The sequence below is a fragment of the Uloborus diversus genome, chromosome 5, assembly GCF_026930045.1.
Source record: "Uloborus diversus isolate 005 chromosome 5, Udiv.v.3.1, whole genome shotgun sequence".
Taxonomy (NCBI): Eukaryota; Metazoa; Arthropoda; class Arachnida; order Araneae; family Uloboridae; genus Uloborus; species Uloborus diversus.
In genome coordinates, this window is record NC_072735.1 from 66,509,900 (window position 1) to 66,530,351 (window position 20,452).

The following is a 20,452-nucleotide window of genomic DNA, read 5'->3' on the forward strand; positions in this document are numbered from 1 at the left end:
TTATCCTGATTTCTTTTATCTTTTCAGCAATCACGTCTCTCTCTCATTTTTCTTACCTCATGCATTTCGGCAACAGTATCATTTTCCCGTTAAAAAAGAATTGATCTAACAAGTTTTACACGCAATGCATTGTTGGATATTTAATTCAAACATCTTCGAGTTTCTCTTAGCGAGTTTCTATTCACAAGATCCTTAGATCTTATCCACTCCCATGTTAATGTAAGGAGCCTTTTGTAAAATGAAGATTAGTTTCAGGGCTGAAGCTTCTAATTGCTTCTTAAATCTCTAATTAATTAATGGCGTTAAATCTTAGAATAAACGATTCCTCGAGAATTTTGAGGCATAGATTTATAACAATATTCTAAAGGCTACATGCTACTGACAGACATAGACATGGACAGGAAAATATATTAACATAGGAAATATTCTTTAATAAAAATGGTTTTTAATAAATAGTTCAAAAAAGCAGAAGTCTATTAATAATAGTAAACTTAGTAAACTCGTTATTTAATAATGGTTAGTAGCTTTAGTATTTTGCAAAACTTTTTAAAGAACATAATTGTGCGTTTAGTACCAAAACCAGCTTAAACCATAAATATTTCAAAAATGTTTGAAGAACATAATTGTGGCGTTTAGTACCAAAACCAGCTTCAACCATGAATGTTGCAAAACTTTTTAAAGAACATAATTGAGGCGTTTATTACCAAATCAGCTTCAACTATGAATTTTCAAAAACTTTTAACGGACATAATAGAAGATTTTAGTCCCAAAACTATCTTTTACCATAAATTTTACAATTTTTTTTAAAGAACCTAATTGAGGCGTTCAGTATCAAAACCAGCTTAAACCATGAACTTTGAAAAGGTTTTTTTTTTCCGTTCAATGTGATACTTCTTCGCAGATATTATCCAGACATAAAGCCATTGAGAACACATCCAGATCAATTTGTTCTGGAACTGCTCTCAAAACTAATAATTTAAAAAAAAACTGAATCCGTAAGTATTTTTCTCTGTTCTGTAAAATTATGGAAAAATATTAAGCTGGTGTTGCTAATAAACAACTCAATTGACATAAAAGAAATATCAAGCTTTCTCAACGTAAGTTTTTTCCCAGTGGTTTGTTTTGCTATTTTTTCTCTAAATTTTCGACATAAAACAAGAGAACAGGACTCACTACTATGATCCCCTTGTCCGAAAAAATTTTCATGTTGTAAATTTTTTTTTATTGGTAAATATTGGGCAGACTCTGACTATGGCAAATACGATGCTTCCTTTTTTTTTTTTAATTTACAACGTGAATTTTTTTTCGGACATAATGGGGTTTATAGAAGTGATTCATATACTCTGGTTTAATGCCGAAAAATAAATGAAAGACTTGCGACACAAACCCCTAGAAAAAAAACCTCGGTTTTGATGTTAAAAAAAAAAAAAATCTATTTAAGGAGGGAATGCCCCCATGAGCTTTTGTACTTGTTCCAAATGCTCATGCTTTTGAACTTTGCACCTCTCTGGTCCCTAAGAAGAGTGTTAATGACTAATATAAGAGGCTTACTTCCCCTACGAATAAATTGTATCAGAAGAATTTTAAAGCTTTTTTTTTTGCCACGCAGTGTTATGGTTTATTGTTTAAACCTCATTGTTATTGACCAATATTTTGAGCAGAACTCCCATAAAGATTTTTGTTTAGAAACGCTGAAATTGCTTGTATAAGTTATATTCGATTCGTTTTTTAAAGCAAAAGAATTGTCAATGGAGTATATCGTTGAAACCACATAAGTCAGAAATATCTATAAAGCTGAAAGACCAACGTTCCTTTCCAGCGTAAAATCTATTTTTATTTTTTTTATTTTCGTTTTTCCCTTAACTGATTCATTTTCTTAGCTCACTGCTAAAGTTGCATTATGTACAACGCGTATTATAATTTCTCTTCAGTTTTAGGCCTAACTCGTTCGAAAAATCACTCCAGAATGGGGTCGTTTCCAAAATTTTAAAAGTATTTTTTTCTGAAAGAGCATTTTTAAAAACATAGAATCTGACCATTTTTTAAATAATTTCTTTAAGTTTAATATTTTTAAAAAATTACTTAAATCGGCGCTCTTTCATCGTTTAACGCTTCTGTAATGACATCACAAACGATGAAATGCCATTCACTGTTGCCATTCACGGTCCAAAATATATAATTCGCATCTTTACTCACGTGTATTGGCAACAATACGGGTGATAGCAAGCGTAGAGCGCAATTTTAATTCCGTTCTTAATTATCATGACGTGAAATGCGGTAGAAAGATGCGCAATAATGCATTATTTGTGACGTCATAAAAACCACGCCTTGTTTGAAGAATCGGACATTTTAAAAAATTAATTACAAAATAATTGTTGGGAAAATGAATGTATTTTCTGAGTCCATGTTATTTGTTTTGCTTATTCTATCAATTTCAGTGACAAAAAGTACTACTTTTGACTGAAGGAAACAACCCCATTCAAAAGTTTTAAAGTGAAAATTTGTACCATTTTGTCAAAACGTGACTCTCCGGGAGAATAAACTAGCATATGGTAATGGAGAAATCAAGTAGGAATGTGATAGTTAGAAAGTGTGTTAGGAAGTGAAAGTGATTATGAATAGAAATTCAAGTTTGGTGCAACGCATTCCAAGTCTGTAGCTTTAAACGTTTTCGGCATCTGGATGTGAAATGGTAGCAATTGATGAGCATTCACTTTAATGGCTTTTAGGAGGAAGTTTCTGAACTGTTAAAATGAATTTTCGCACTGTTTTGAAAGTTTTAAATATTATTCATATTGAAATGAGTCTCATTAAAATATTTCTAGTCATTCTGCTTTGTCATTAGCTTTTCAAATTTTCTTAAAATGCAATTCAAATTTTATCAAATTAACATATTTATATTAATGGAATGTTTTGCAATTGTTATTAAATCTGAATAAACTTTGCGCTTTTTGAATTGTACCTCGCTTATCCTTGTTAACATTATATACGCGAAAGTGACTTTGTTTGCTTGTTTGTTACCTTTTTAGGCCTTAACTACCCAACTGATAATCATGAAATGTCATGTACACATTGTCATGGATACTGGGGTGAACATAGGATACCTTTCATTTAGAAAAAAGTATTCCATGATTTTTATTTCAATTTTAAAAGAAAATCATAAATTTACGGATATCTCATCGGAAAAAAGTCATATTTGTTCCATTTTTGCAGCATGTTGACGCTCTTAAAAAACTGCTCAAAGTGAACTTTACCCGCCGTTCGAGGATAGTTGAAACAACCCCTAATTTGGCATTTTAAGTTGATTTCATAACCTAAAACGAGGCTTATCTTGATTTTTAAGACTTATATTGCCAAGAGTTTTCACCAAGACAACGAGAAGTATTTGCATATCTCTACATAGTATAAAATGAAGTCTCCAGAAAGCGTCTGTGTGCTTGAACTCACAAAACTCGAGAACTACCCGGCCGATTTTGCTGAAATTTTCACAGTTTGTTCCTTTAAGTCCTGAAAAGTTTTGCAGAACAGTTCAAAAAAAAAAAAAAAAGATGAGTAGTTCTTTTTTATTCCAATTTAGATCCAATTTTCACATGAATTCCCGAATATGGGGGAGAAAAATTACTTGCACATATTAATATTATATATCGTTTGAAACAGTAGAATTTCCCGCGTTCTATGCAATTTGTTTCAATGCTCTATCCTACTTACTGCGGGAGTTATTTGCCTTTTTAGCTCGAATTTTTTTAGACTTAGCTGAAATTTAGGCACTACTTTCTTCATTAAATCCATCAATAAAAAGTGAAGGAATTGTCCCGTAGTTTTCTTTTTGACACCATTGGAAAGAGCTACTTCTTTTACTCTATATCTAACTCGACCCCAGGTCGAAAGTTTAATCCTCTATCTCAATTCGAAAAAAAAAAAAAATACAAGCGAATTAAACGAAGTTCAGAAATTTGTTCTTTATTCAAGTTTTGAACAATTTTATTTTGCGTTTCCACGGTAACGCTTTTTTAATCCATTGTTTATTTCCGTCTTTCTTTTTGAAATTTCTTAAACTTATTTTATTTTGTGTTTCCAAGGTTACGCTTTTTATATCAATCTTTCTCATTTTAATTTCTTAAAGTCGTTATTGTTTGGAAGGGAAATTTTGCATGATGTTTTTTTTTTCTTTTATTTAAGCCAGATTGTTGAATATACGTACTTGACACAATGGTTATTTTCAAGGTAAACCGGGCAAAGCCGTGCAACGCAGCTAGATTTGGAAATTTTTCAAGTTAAAATGAATTATTATTGATTATATAACAAAATTATTTTTTAATAAGTTAACATCGGTGAATAAGTTCATTGATTGATTTATCGTTTTCGAATTTGATTTGCATGTATAAATGAATATAATCTGTGCTACTATAATGCTCTTGTCTAAAATTTAATTTAAACACGGTTTACAATGAGGTAGAAATTGTCTAGAACAGGGTTTGGCCAAACTTTCTTGTGTTAAAGACCTTCTTTTTTCAGATGTGATAAATGATTTCTCAAAGAGCCATATACTAGTACATGCATCGCTAATATTAGAAACTAGCGGTACCCACACGGCTTTGCTTGAAGTAGAAAACCAAAAGGTCATTTGGTTCGCCTGTATATTTACAAATAATAGATGATGAATTTTTTGCCAATATGCTATGTTAATTTGCTCGTCCATGTTATGGTAATTTACTCTTCCATATTATGGTGATTCGCTCGCATTGCTGCAGATGAATTAAATCCAATCCACCAGTGGTGGCTTAAAATTGGGAAGAACAAAATCGAATTTTCGAAAAAACGCTTCAAGGAGCGTCTTCTATGCTACGAACGAATTTTGTGCTTAATTTAACGGAACTCGACCGAACGGTCTAGACGCTACGCGCGTAACAGACAGCCAGATATCCAGACATCCAGAGACACAGCCTTTCAGCTTTATTATCAGTAAAGAAAATAGTTATGGTTTTCTGCTGTGAAATATGTATTTACAGTGAAACCGAAACATCTTTCTCACGCAGTTGTAAAACATGAAATTCAATTTCTTAGAGTAAAGGGAAAAACTTTGAAGTAAAAATGCAAATTAAGTGTAAAAAAAATAGCAGAAGCTCAAGTATGTAACATCAGTGAGCTTTTCAACAACCTACAACTTCATACTTCTTGCGTCATTAAGTGTCCCTCTTAATTTGAGCAGTAAGTAGGTTTGTCTGATTTTTCTCTCATGATGTAAATTACTTGTTTTAATGGTTTGAGGTCTACACAAAAAAGAAGTACCGAATCACGTCATGTGGAAGTGGGCAGCAGTTAGGACTGAAGTGATATGCCCGTGCCATGTCGGGTGGTGCCGACACTTTTCAAATACTCATAGTAACTGGATTGCAAATTAGTGCAGATACGCGTTTCGGCGTTATAACAAACGCCTTTTTCAGCCCAAAAGAAATGAGCTTATGAATGAAAAGGCATCTGGCTTTGTTTTTTGTTTTGTTTTTTTTTTTTTTTTACTTTTTATGCACAAAGAAAGTTATTTAACTCATAATAGGTGAATTCCAGCGGTACCGGAAGGGCAGTTTTATAAAAAAAAAAAAAAAAAAAAAAAATCGATGCTTTTCTGTCTGTAAGCGTATTAAAGTACAGATGTTTTCAAAAACTGATGCATAGACTTTTATACACATCATAGTAAGTTGCCAAAAAAGCCAAAGCAGATAATTTTTCGGATTTTTTTTTTTTCAAATTTTAAAAAACGGTAACGGAAGGACATTTTTGCGACATGATTTTCATGCTATCATGTTCTCCCCAAAAGTTCAGCTAAACTATAAATGAGAAAATTCTATAAAAATTAGAGCACATACAGGAGTATTCAGTCATTACAATTCTATCTCTAGTTTTAAAAAAAATTATTATTTTAAGCATATAAATTATGCATTTGTTTAGGGTAACGGAAGGACAAGAAGTTCAAAACAAACATCTTGGAAAATTTCAACTTACATTTATCCAGCTAAAACAGCAGTCTGAAACAATGATATCTAATGCCTGAGCCATTTGTTACAATTCTGAATTCTTTAAATATTCAATAATTTTATCATAATCCGTAGAACGTTTATCTTCTTTCTCAGGGAATACAAAGATTATATCCACATTATTATGCATTCTCAAACAAGTTATTTCTATTCCTTCATCTTAATGAAGTACCTGTTCAACATTGCTCTTTGTTAATTTCTTTCCCTTCCATCATACTAACAAAACTTGCGCAAACGTTAATGAATCCTTTGGCATATTCTTATGATTTGGTGTTTTTGATTCAGCAGTATCTTCATTTTTAACATTATTTATAACTGAGAGTCTGTTGACTTTGAAGTGAAATCTCGTTTGTTGAAGTACTAACTATATTCAATACCATAATTTTTTACAGGATTCAAATAGTGCATATTTTGTGTGTCAGGATGAGAATGGATCTTTTTGCATCCTTTTTTCTCCATCTTATTGAAAGTTGATCTATGAATTTGCTGATCTCTTCGCAGTGCGTGTAACGATTAAATCAATCCTTTCCTGTGACTTGTGGCAACAAATCTGAAAGCAGTTTCAATATTGTATTGTTCCAATGTAAATTTCAAGTTTTTAAGCATATGTTTCTGCTTGAATTGGCTTGTCATATCAAATATATCATACCAAAATGATTTTCACATAATTAGGAGTTTTTAAATGTAGTTTCCATGATTTTCATCACATACAATAGAAGAAATGAAGTCACGAAATATGTAAAAAAAAACATAAAAGTTTTTTTTAAAATAAAAGCACACATAATTTTTGTACAAATATTACTTATAATATGTTATAAATCTGACTACTAACTTTAAACAATAGTTTATTTTATACTAGCATTCTAAAATGTTGCCATGTATCAGCTAATACTTAAATGTCCTTCCGTTACTATTAAAAATCATATAAATTAAATATTCATTAAAATTATAACTATGCCTAATTGACGAGGGGCAAAATTCTGCTTTGCATAAAAAACATTAGTTTCTATACCTAATAGGTTCTTGGTGAACTAACTGAGATGTAGTATTTTGGTAACGGAAGGACATCAAATTGTCACCTTAGTAATGGATCTATTTCATGGTTGAATAAAAAGAAATTTTAAATTACTTACCAAAAAGTTTAACCAGTCATTCAAAAGATAAAAGTTAACCTAAATATTACATGCTGATAACAAGTTTATTGAAATCACAGTATGTAACAAAAAAGAGACTTTTTGCTCTGCAAAAACACAAAGAGAAAACTTGATGTTGCAATTGATTTTCTGAAAGTCATCAAACTATGGGTAAAAAACAGGTTAAAATTCAAGAAATTCATTCATTTCTGAAGAGAATGGTATATGGCAAAGGTGACAGAATGTTAAGTTTTAAAATTCAAGTGTCATGTCGCCTTTTTCCTAGAATTCACCAATAAGTACTTTATGCTTTTAGAATGCAAGGTGAAGAAGGATTGAAGTGTTGGTTGTGGCGGGGTATTTCCTGAAATAATTTTATTTTTAATACGTGTTTAGAATCCATGATCACTACTTCGTTTCACATCTTGTGTGGCCATAAGCTACGCTTCTTTAACACTAGAACCGCCAACCGGGTCATTTTGACCCAAAATGATGTTTTGCTCATCACCACGCGAAAAGTATCAATAGGAGAAAAAAATCCATTTGTGACTTTTCATTAATTATGTGAACAACAGCTTACCGAAATAAAAAATTCGTAACATAAATATTTTTCTGATAAATAATCCTTATACCTAGAACCGCCGACCGGGTCAATTTGACCCGTAAGATACGTTAATGCGCAAATGACCCGGAAACAGCTGTATTTTTCGAAAAGTAGCATAGTACTTCTTCCGCACCCTCGTTGCAAGAATAGATGGTGAAGATAACGATGAACGAGTTTTGATTTTGAAAAGTGAGGAATACCTGCCTCCTAGTGAAGAAAATTTGGATTTGGATTCAAAAAATGAAAGTGAAGATAACGGTGAAAATGCTGTAACAGTCGCTGGCCCTTCTTATATCAATAAGGACAATTTATCCGATGTGAAAGGGAAATCAAACATTCGAAGAAAAGATAAACATAGGCAAAGAGATTTTGAAAAGGAACCAACACGAACATTCAAAGTTAGAAGTAATGAAGTCTGCAAAGAGATGGCACATTTTGGAATGTCGCTGAAATAGGAATAAAGGATAGAGGAAGAAATTCAAAATGTAATGTTTTGAAAGAAGTTGGAGGCCCAACAGCACATGCTAAACGCAATGTTATAGACAACAGTCCTCTAAGTGCTTGGAAGCTTTTTACAGATGAATGGATCTTGAAGCATATACAGAAATGTACTGAAGATGAAGCGCATCAGCAGACTCATGATAGAGAGTAGAGTATAACATTAGAAGAAATAGATACTTTTGTAGAAATTTTATATCTCGTGGAATTTATTGTGCAAAAGGGCTTGAACTGGACAGCTTGTTATCAAAAGACTGGGGACCAACCTTTTTCCAAAATACAATGTCAAGAAACCGATTTCGGGAAATAAAGATATTTCTACGTTTTGATATAAAATCAATGAGACCAAAGCGTCTAGAAACAGACAAATTTGTCTTATTTCGGATGTTTGGAATCGTTTCATTGATAATTGCAAGAATAACTACACCAGGCCCTAACTGTAGATGAACAGTTATTTCCAACAAAAGCTAGATGTAAATTCACCCAATACATGCCAAACAAGCCAGATAAGTTTGGAATCAAGTTCTGGTTGGCTGCGGATGTCGATTCAAAATATCTGATAAATGGATTCCCATACCTTGGTAAAAATAACGAAAGTCGATCCAATGTTTTTCTTTCTGAACATGTTGCAATGCGATTAATAAGTCCTTATGAAAACAAGGCCAGAAATGTCGCTACGGACAACTGTTTCACAACACTGAAGCTTGCAGGGAAATTGAAATCCAAAAATACGAGTCTGGTTGGAACTGTAAAACGTTCTAGAAGAGAAATACCGGTCTCTGTGAGAATGTCAAAAGCCGCATTGCATACGACTATGGTACTAACACATAAAGACATTAGTCTAACCGTTTATCAAGGCAAAAAACAAAAAAAAAAACGTTTCGTTACTCAGTAGTCTCCATCCAACCGTAGAAATTTTAGATCACCCAAAAAGACTGCCTGATTCAATCGCTTTCTACAATGCAACTAAATACGGTGTGGACGTGATTGACCAGATGGCAAGGAAATATAGTCAAGTCTGTTTCACGTAGGTGGCCAGTGCAGGTTTTTTTTGTAATATTTTCGATCTTGCTGCAATCAATGTTTGGGTTTTGTATAACGCTATTACTGGTCAATCTATAAGTCGACGAAAATTCATTCAAGAGTTATTTGAAGAATTGAAAGATAAATTTTTTCTCTCCCGGCAAAAAAAAAAAAAAAAAAAAAAATGCTGCAAAAAGAAAGTGTGAAGCAACCAATGAAAATGAAATGAATGAAGCACATGCTAAGCATAAACGAGTCAGATGTCACAGTGTGAAATATGAGAACAAAACTACAGATAACTGCTCGAAATGTAAAAAACCCATTTGTGGAAAATGTACAAAACTGTTTACTAAATTTTGTGCGCGATGCATTCAGTAAATTAGACTTTTTACTCTAAGACTTTTTACTAAATATAATTTAATTATCAACCAAATATATACTCCCTTTTGGAGAATTTATGTGAGTCTTAGGAACAAAAAAAGGGAAAACATAGTTTTATTATATTTTAATTTCATCATATTGTTATTTATTAAGATGATTACTATTTTTCTCATAGAATGTATGCTTTCACAAAGACTTTGCAATGTTATTCCGATTGTAAGCATCCTGCGCGGTGCAAAAAGAAAAAAAAATCAAGTGCTTATCAAGATTGTATCTGTTTCTAAATTCAATAAATGGGTCAGATTTCTCATTTCGAGTGTGGTAATTACGGTGGACTGGCGAGGATACCCAACGAAATGCTTAGGGTCGGTGCTTAACTGTCCCTGAAGTTCATTTGTCGGGAGAACTTCCCGACATCTAAAACAGATGAAACATAAAAATGGTAGGTACGGGGAACTTCGGGGTGTCATGTCATGTCCGCTGTTCGTCAGACAGTTAAACGTGAAATGCTTTGAATTTCAACTTTTACTTTATTTCTTTTAGACACTCCAAGCACAGAAGAAACGGTTTTCGCCACCTACTGAATCGGTTATACCATTAGAACATGATGAAACGGGAAGTAAGTGTTTTGACTTTCGCTGTACATTATTTACTGCAGTACAAAAGTATATTTTGCTATACATAAATTTAGAAAGATGAAAAAGCAAATATATTGTTTACGTGCCGCCCAAATGTTATATTGAATAAAAACTGCACAGATTTTAAAAGGTTTTTAAACCCTAATAACACAGTGACTGGAATCGGACCTTTATGTGAAATTTGAAAGACGGTCACGAAAGTCACTGTAAAGTTATAAACACGATGCCACAACTTGCGAATTTCCCTTCATGGCGATGTACTATAGTGACATCTTAACAACTGAAACCAGTGGTAAATCCAGAGAGCTTACAAACCCCTTGACACCACCATTGAAAGTCCCCTTAACATACCAAAGATGGCCAACAATCTCGTTTTTAGGATTTTATTTTCAAAAAATTTAACGGAATTGGCCCCGACATCTCTTCTGCCTCTAGCATTACCAAAAGTCGTCTGAAACTGCGTTTCTGCAACTACAATGTCGAAATAATTCGTGGGAAAGCCCCCCTTTTCACAACTCTCTCTTCCCTGACATAATTAGAAACAATCTACAATTACGTTTTTGGCATTGTAATTTCCAAAATACGCTGGGGGAGCGATACCAAACTTCTTTCCCTAACATTAGCGAATGCTGTCTAGAATGCCTCTTCAAGACTATATAAATTGGAAAAAATTCCAGAGTACGGATGGCGAATCACTCTTTCTCTTAACATTACTGAAAATTAACTGAAACAGCGTTTTCAGAGCAACAATATTGAGAGCTCCCTAAACCCCTTTCTTCTTCACAAAATCGAAGATAGCCATTTCGTTTTTCAGTTTCAATTTTAAATAAAAAGTTCCAACCGGAACTAAATTAGCCTACTTTCCCGTATAGTATAATCGACTTTCTAGTATCTAATCAATATTCCCTAAATTATCTAATGCTGCAAATGATAACAGACATACCTTATCAAAATTTTATTCTGATTTCTAAAAATAAAACATATTCCTCGCTAGCTTGAGACACGTAAAAAATGAATGAACGAAAAATTAAAGTAGTCGTTTCTTTTAAACAACGCAGTTAATGCATATTTTTCATAAAAAATCCATAACAGTTTCCAAAAATAAGAAAAAAAGGAATTAACAATAACAAGCTAATAAAAAAAAAACATTCAGCATCCAGTCAGGCATTCATTTGAATTTTAACGTCTTAAATTCAAATTTTGTTTTCTGCAGTCATGAATTGCAATAGGACCCCCAACTCATTGTGTTTCTTGTTTCTACAAATAGAATGGAGTGGCAAAAATTTTAGCACCCGTTATATTATGACTGGTAGTTTTCTAGATTAAGTAATACAAGGCATATCCATTAGAAAAGAAAATCTAATTAGACTGTTGTAATAAAGATGTCATGATTATTATGACCACTTTCTACCCGTATACTTATCATAAAAACTACACATTTACATTGTATACCATAATGGTATTTTCACTTTTTATCAATATTCAACAGTGGATATTAGTAATCTGGAAGTTGTATATTTAGATAAAGTTTCGCTATAAAGTTCATCTGTAAAAGTGACTTCCGTGAAAATAACTTGATTTTGCTCAAGATAACCGATTTTTTGAGGTAAAATCTGCTTGAGTTGAGCCTTGGATGAACGCAGGGACGATTTGTAACCATGACGACGAAATAAATATACTTTAGAAAATAAATAAAAAATATAAAATGTCCACTTTAATCGATAATTCTCATCCAAGAAAAAAAAAAAAAACAAATCTTCTGCACAGCTCTTTTTGTTAAAACATAAAGGACTCTGAATTTTCCTTTTATTTCCCGCATCGAAAAATAGAGTAAATAAATTAAAAATTTGAACTAAAAATAAAAACAATTCATATCAGTAATCATTGTTTCGTAGTAAAAAAAAAAAAAAAAAACTAATGCGGATAGATAACGAGTTGGTTATTTTCCCTTAAAGTCTGCAACTCTGTCAGTGCTTGGGGAATCTTAGTCGGGGACCATAAAATTTCAAAAGTCGGAATCAGGGGCAAAGTCGGTTATTTTTCTTCTGGAATTGGAGTCGGACTGATTTTAGGATAAAGGAGCTGGAGTCGGTCATTTGCCCTCCCAGTTAGTGTTTGTGCCAAAGCTGCGTGGTCTGAGTCGGAATGATTTTGGATGCAGATGTCGAAGTGGAAGGCCCAAAAATTCGAGAACACAGACCCTGGTAAAAACATTTGTGCTTTGAATTCATTTTATTTTGATTCAGTCACATGATACCTCTCACTTCTTGTCAATGTTAAGTTAGCAGAAGGTTGGACTTTTCGGAAGATTGGGAAGAAGGATTTTACTCATTACTTTTTTTTTTTTGCATTTCCTGAAACCAAAAGTTCAGGATGTAGTTAGTATCTGCAAAATGTTTTCAACTTTCTGGTGCCCCAAATTAATTTTTGGTATTGTTTTTAGTTGAAAAGTTTTTAATTGTTCAAAAAATAACCTTAAAATAGTTAAATAATTAAAAAAAACTGTTATAGCATGTTCCTCATCAATAGTTTTTTTCCTACAAATTTTGTTTGAAGCAAATCTGCTGTTTTGAGTTAGGGATCTATATTCACTTTTAGTTTCCTCGTAGGTGCAAATGTTAAGTGCATTTGAACTGTTCAAAACTGAACGAGTTCAAATCAAAAAGATATTTTGAGTACATGATTTCCCCATCAAGAGCTTCTTTCAACGAAGTTTTATTGAGGTAAATTCACCATGATGTTCAGGATTTATGGATGCCTTAAATTTTCCTGTAGGCGTAATGTTACATTTTTTGAATTGCTTGAAATTGAACTGAAAATTGTTCAAATCAAAAAAAGATAATTTCTATATGTGTTCTTCATCAAGAACTTTTTCGAATAAAATTTGTTTGAAGCAAATTTGATTTTTTAATCAAGATTTATATTTGCTTCAAATTTCCCCGCAGGCGCTAATTTTAAGTATGTTTGAACTTTAATAATTGAGCGAAAAATTGTTAAAATTAAAAAGTGAAATATGGAAATAAGGTGCCCTCCGCCGATGTCTTTCGAACAAAAAACGTTTTTTCCAACTATTCATTCAAAATGTATTAAGGGACGGGGGCGGGGGGGGGGGGCAGACAGACAAACATTTCCCCCATCTCAAACCTTACTTTCCAATTTTTAATTTTTCGATATTTATTTAGTTATTTAATTTATTTTTGACTTACTTTTGTTTTTAACGACATTTTCAAGATGCATAAAACTTTTTTCATACATTTTTTAGCCTATTTTTCCGTAAAAATAAGAAGAAAAAAAACACGAAAGAAGGCATAATGCTGCATATTAAAAATATTGTTAAAAACAAAAGAATCAAAAATAAACAAAATGAAAAATATCAAATATTTCAAATTCTCAAATTGTGTGCCTGTTGGTCGGTTTGTCCCCCTACCCCCTTTATAACTTTTGAGGGAACAGTCCAATTTGAACAAACTTTTTTTATTTGAAAGGGCTCGGCAAAATCTCATTTCCATGTTTTACATTTGGATTTGAACAATTTTCCGTTCGGTTTTGAATAGTTTAAAAAACTTAAAAAAGTTAAGACAAATCTAGATTCAGAATTTTAAGACGGATTTGCTTCAAACAAACGAAATGTTGGAAAAAGCTCTTGATAAAGAATATGTGTAGAAAAAATGTTTTTTTTTTTAATCTTAAAAATTTTTTCATTCAGTTTTGAACAGTTCAAAAACTCTTAACACTAGCTCCTACGCGGAAAATCAAGGTTAATATATATCCCGCACTCAAAGACGGATTTTCTTCTAACAACCTTTGTTGTAAAAAGCTCATGTATGGAATAGCTTTATTTTATTCATCTATTTTCAGGGTGTTCGAGAAAACACCTAAAATGTTAAAAAGGCATGTTTGATACAATTTGCAGTTTTAGTTAATTTAGAGAATGTTAATTAGGTACTAGAAAGTCAACGTCGGTATAACGAGGAAGTAGAATCTTTAAGTCCTAGACGGAGCTTCTTCTTATTTCCTTAACGAGAAAGTAGCAAAAGTTTTGAGAATATATTCCAAATCTACACAACACTTTCAATTTTTTGTGCCGAAAAATTTTTTGTTTCCCTGTCGGAGCTAATGGTAAGGGGTTTGAACTGTTCAAATCTGAACGAGAAAATTTTCAACTGAAAAATATATTTACATGTTTTTCATCAAGTGCTTTTTCCAGCATAGTTTATATGAAGCAAATATGTCTGTAAAGTTTGCCACTATATTTGTCTTAAATTTCTACGAAGGCACTAATGTTATTTTTTTAAATTATTCAATATTTGAACGGAACATTATTCAAATCAGAAAGATATTTTCTATACATGTACTTGGTCAAGAATTCTTTCCAATAAAGCTTGTTTGAAGCAAATTCGCCCTAAGTTCGAGTTTAAAAGTTAGTATGAAGATATTTTAGTTCTCCTAGCCTTTGTATGAGAGGATTTCAATTAACTGGGATTCTTCTCAATTTTCCTTTTTATTACCAGTTTCCTTGACGCCCAAATATCAAATGCTAATATATTTTCACCTGAATTTTATCAACGGAATCTAATAAAACGATTGTTGCTCAAAAGTACCGAAATCCCTATGATCAGAATATTCCCTCATCTGCTTCAACTTCAAATGACGTCCACTGAATAATGTCCTCTCAAGTTTTGTTTGCATGTTGTTCTGCCTTTTTGTATTATGCTAAATACTGTGGTTGTGTAGCCTGTGGACGTGTTCACTCATAAACGCGCATTAGAAGTTGTTCCTCTGAATTAGTACATTTTTAAAATGAAATATTTGCTTTTCTATCAATTCTTAAGACACTTTAAAAACAATTCTAACTATTGTAAAAGCAGAAAAGTGCAGCGTCAAATTTCAAACAAAAAAATCTTTCATGCTTTCGATAGCGTCAGAAATTTGAAATCGCATATGAAGCACTAAATAAAAGTTGTAAAAAGAATAAAAAAGCAATAAAAAAGTGCCTTAGAGTTATTACTTTAAAGTCATACACCCTCTAGTTAAATGCAACATCGATAAAAAGAAAAAAGGGCAGTTTTTGAAAAAATCATAATAGAAATATCGTCAGTGTTTAATATTGGTTCTATGGGAATTGCGCCAAATATCGGCTACATCAAAAATTAATTTTGAATTCGGTACGTCAATTTTGGTGAAAAATTTGACGAAAATTTGAAGACATGTCGCTAATTTAAGACGTTACTAGTAGATGGTCGAAATGTATGAACAATCGGTTGCCCATACGTATTTTTACAGGCGTGAAGAAAAAGGTGATTGAAAAGAAAATTTCTGTTAAAATTTGAGTCGAAAATTTTTAGTTATTGCAATTTTTCCTTTCCTTTGTGTAAGAAAGTAAAAGTAGTTGCATAACCATATATATCACTAGCAGTACCTGCACGTCGATGCCCGTGCTAAGAATTTAAACAAAGCCGGTTGACTAAAAAAAGAAAAAATCCTCGCCCCCCTCTCCTCTGATGTAAAATGATCATTTTTCTTTAACTAAAATGTCACTTCTTTTCAAAACCTATTAAAGTTTCTTTGGAATTTAAAACCATTCTAATACCTCCAAAATATTAAATTAGATTTTAAGTAGCTTTAAAACTCAAAATATTCCTCCAAGTGTATAGCTCATCGCTTAACGCGCCAAGCAAACCACGCTACCGCAACCCTGACCTTTAGCGAGTAAAGCGATTTTTTTCTGCAATTTAAAATTTTTCCCCGAAATAAAAAAAAAAGACATCAAATAATATATTTTAAATTCAAAACAATACCGCAACTTGATTGTTTATTGCCGAACTCGTCAAGCGACCGTGCTAGCGTAAGCCAGCTGATAACGAGCGAAGAGAACTCCGATTGTATCCGACCTATCCCTTCTGTTTAACGAAAAGAGAAGTAGAAAAAAAAGATCATCAGATTTGCAGATGCATGTCAGATTAAGATAAGGCGGGTTAATTACTACCTAAAGAGTCTACATTTAAAAAATCTGACGATTTGAGAGTAACACAATGGTGTGGGAAGATTACAAAGTTGCAAAAAAAGAAAAGGCATTTTTTTTCTTTCTGGCTGTCAGTTTAAGAATACCCCTCAAAATAATCGTCAGATTTTAGGCTACCATGACTGAAGCATCAAATTGAACTTTTTGTATAAAAATCTGACGCGCTCAAGTAAATCCATATGACGCTTTTTTTTTTTTTTTTGCATTTTCAAAAATTCGCTACGAGCTTGCGTCACTTCCAAAACGTCAGTCTTTTAAATGGTGACATTTTCAAAGGTCACTTAACCTCTCCTCTGAATATCTGACGCGCTCCAGAATTTTTTTATTTTTTTCATTTTCTATCCTCCCGGCCACACCCACTACGCAAGTCGGCAGATAAACATACCTTTAGTATTATAGACACGTTGGAGCATCAAAACTATAAATATCTGACACGCTCGAGTATGTCCACGTAAGTTTTTTTTCTTACATTCATGAATATCAGTTGACACTTTCCTCACCACTGAAGTTGAACATTATGCAACATTTTTATCTTCTTATAACATAAACTACAAAATCCAATAGGTCCCCGCGACGCTCGAGTAAATCCACATTTAGCATCATGGGCACCCCTACTATAAGCACAACAAGTTGGTGTTCTTTTTAGTTGCTCCCCACCCCCCCACCCCTCACTCACTCCATGTTGAAACTTTCGTTAGCTTACGAAAACCTTCATTATACCAAATAAAGGGGAAAAAATTGTGAAAATTAGATGAGCTTTACATACAACGTTTTTTGTACAGACGGGGGGGGGGGGTTGACACCACAAATCACTGCTGCGGGGAACACCCTTGCTACGTACGCTACTGTTGTTTAGGGGATCAAACATGAAGCAATACAACTTACAAAGCATAAGACCCTTGTATTTCGTAGGTGATGGGGATTTTTAGTAGTTACGTTTCTTCTCACAAAAATCTTTTCCCACAGTTATACCGAAAATTCTAAAGTGTAAGAACAACATCTGAGAGTAACAGAAAACGTTTTTTTATATTTGAGTTTTCAAGTTTTAATTTAAAACAAAATCATAATCTCGAGTAGAAGTAGAAGTACGAGTATTACTCATACTTAAAACGTAGTAGTAGTATCCAACGGCGGATGTAAACTAACATTGAAGGTGGGGTGTGAGTGGGGGGGGGCAATAAATGCACCGAAATGGCGAGAAAAAGGCATTTTGTAGAGCATAAACGTTGCTAATTACTTTCATAAGTAATAAAAAAATCGTAATATTTGAAATATTTACCTTTAAAAATAATTAATGAATTGAAGAGATGACTGAAATCGTTTGAATTTTATTCATAAACTGTTTGAACACAATGAGGACGGATAATAGTGTCGAGGGTTTAGAGGGGGGCGGGGCTCATGGCCCAAGAAGATTCATATTTACCATCTCCTGATAGTATCGGCAGTTGCTCAAATGTGCCACAACAAAAGTTACAACGCACAACGCGTTCACTTTCTGCTTTTGAAGTCGCAATAGGCCGATTTCAATATCCTAGTTTGTTTTTACCAGAAATTTTTTTGCCACTCTAATAAACTTTTATAAAAGATCAGAACAAACTATAATTACTGAAAAACATATTTTAAACAATTCCATTCATATTCATTTACTTCATGAACTTTGCTCTACCATAATTTAAAATAAAATTCAATTTCAATAAATGAAAAATTAGCAATCAGAAATCACATTTCAGTTTTGTATAACATAATACATTACAAACCTCGTAATTCTTAACTAAAGTCATATTACACAGACTCCTATCACCATAATTTCATATCACATGATGAACCTTTTACAGCAAATATATTGAAGTCTTTACTGGAGTGTATATAAACTGCAAAATAGGTTCATTTAACTATTTGTACTGTAAGTAACCAAACCTATATTCTCATAACAAATTTAAAAATCTATCGGAAACTGATTGAAATTTACGAATAAACTGCTCCAATGTACTTGAAGATATAGTTAATTTGAAATCTAATTACTTAATTTCAGTTTACAAAGATTTTGAAATAGCTCACTGATCGTAAAAATTGCTGAGAAATGGTAATCCCACTTTATAAATGAATTCGATGCTCCTTATTTATTTATTTATACCTCAAATATACTAACATGCAATCAAAAGCTCCCGGAGCGAAATTTTTTTGGGGGCGGGGGGGGGGGGGGATTCTCAATTTGTAGAATGAAATTCTAAATTTTACCGAATGTTAAAAAAAGGAAAAGCACGTGCCTGTATACATACATATTAACATTAAATGAGAAAATACATAAATACATTAGGCTAAAAGAAGCTGCAATATTATAATCCTGTCTTTACATTTTCCGAATCATCAGTCAAAATTTGCCGAAAAAGAAAACATTTTGGGAGGTCATGGTGACCTCCCATCGGAGAGCCCCCGCATGCAGCTACCGTCATGTAACAACCCCGTTGCTGCAGTCTTACCTACAATGTCAATGATAGTTAAAAGCAAAACAGAATAATTTGCGTCCGACTACGTGTCAGACTTTATCAACAGGCATTTCGAATTCATGTTTTTGACATGAACTTTGAATTATCTTTATATGATGTAAATACAGTAGAACCCTATTAATTTAAACTGATATGGGATTCAGGTCGACAGAATAAAAAGTGTGGATTAAACAGAATAATCTAAAAATTCAACCAAGGTGCATAAACAAGCTACTGTTAAAATTAAAAATTATACTAAGAATTCAAGAGAATGAAATATAATACTGCACAAGAGAAAATTGCAAAAATACCGCAGACCTTTGATCTCAATGATCATTAAAAGCAAGACAGAATAATTTACGTCCAACTCATATGTCAGACTAGCAACAGGACTTTCGCGTTTATGTTCGCGGACATGAACTTTGAATTATCATTACATGTGTCAAATGCAGTAAGACACTATTAATCCAAACTAATAGGGGATTCAGGTTGACAGAATTTTAAAAAAAATATGGATTAGATCAGTGGAGTACTAGCAGGGGTTAAACCCGGTGAGGTAGTTTGTGGTGTCACCCCTCCCTCCCGGGAAAATTTTAAATTTGTAGTCTTAAAAATGCATTTTAGCTTTATATTTTTCAAAAATTTGCAATTCCATTTCGGGTGTCACCCCCCAAACGGGTGACCCCCTGCCCCCGTAGTAACGCCACTGCAGAATCAGAATAACCTAAAAATTGAGCCAAATTGCATAAACAAACTACTGTTAAAAGTAAAAATTATATTTTGAATTCAAGAGAATGAAATATAAAAGTGCATAAGAGAAAATTGTAAAAATGCATTCCAAAAATACCTTATTACGCTAACTCGTCTTTGATTTAAACAGCTTGTGCATCTAAATGGTGACCGGATTATGCGAAATTCGGTTTGATGAAAATTTACTCTATTGTCAGTTATTTCTTTTTTAAACGAATAATAAAATAAAGTGTCTTCAGGTGTACCATCACATCCTTCCAGACTAGCGGGGGAGGGGGATTGCAAAGCCTATGCAAAAAATTGCACACACATTTATATATGTACAGTTACAAGTAAGTAACTTTAATGTCTAATCTTTCTTCTCTGATTTTACATGTTTTATGGTAGGGCAAAAACTACCACTTACGAACAAAATATTTTGTCTAAATAGTATTTTTAAACACTTTAAAAGACTAGAACATTTAAAGAACTCCATCGTATTTTCAGTTATGTTCCACTTTCTCAGAAAATAAACACTATGATTCAGAATCGCAACAGAAGTTAGTTCCAAAGACGAGTGCAATAAATTACTTCTACATGCATAAATAGGAAATGCGATCAAAAACCAACGAACTGTTGTCAGGAGAAAAATGTCCACTTACCTTGTGCTGTTGAAAGCTCAGAAAACTCTGAACTGTGGGACGCTTGTCGTTACTCAAATAAAACTTCTTAATCCCGAGTACAAAATTTAATTAAGACAACACTACATAACGTAAACAGGATATAATTCTTACATATTGAGCAACTAAACCGTAATATAATTAACGTTTATATATTTAACTTAGAACAGTAAGACGTAAAAAAACTACAAACCAAAATACAAATTCCAAAAACCTTTCTACCTGT

At 32.7% G+C, this 20,452-nt stretch overlaps 1 protein-coding gene across 1 annotated transcript in view; it reads left to right on the forward strand.

The window, feature by feature from the left end:
* Positions 1-20,452, forward strand: part of LOC129222599 (corticotropin-releasing factor-binding protein-like) — a 77,677-nt gene that overhangs the window by 32,326 nt on the left and 24,899 nt on the right. Inside the window, exon 2 of the mRNA XM_054857114.1 lies at positions 10,215-10,290. Within this exon, the coding sequence (XP_054713089.1) occupies positions 10,215-10,290 (76 nt within the window). The remainder of the gene's footprint in view (positions 1-10,214; positions 10,291-20,452) is intronic.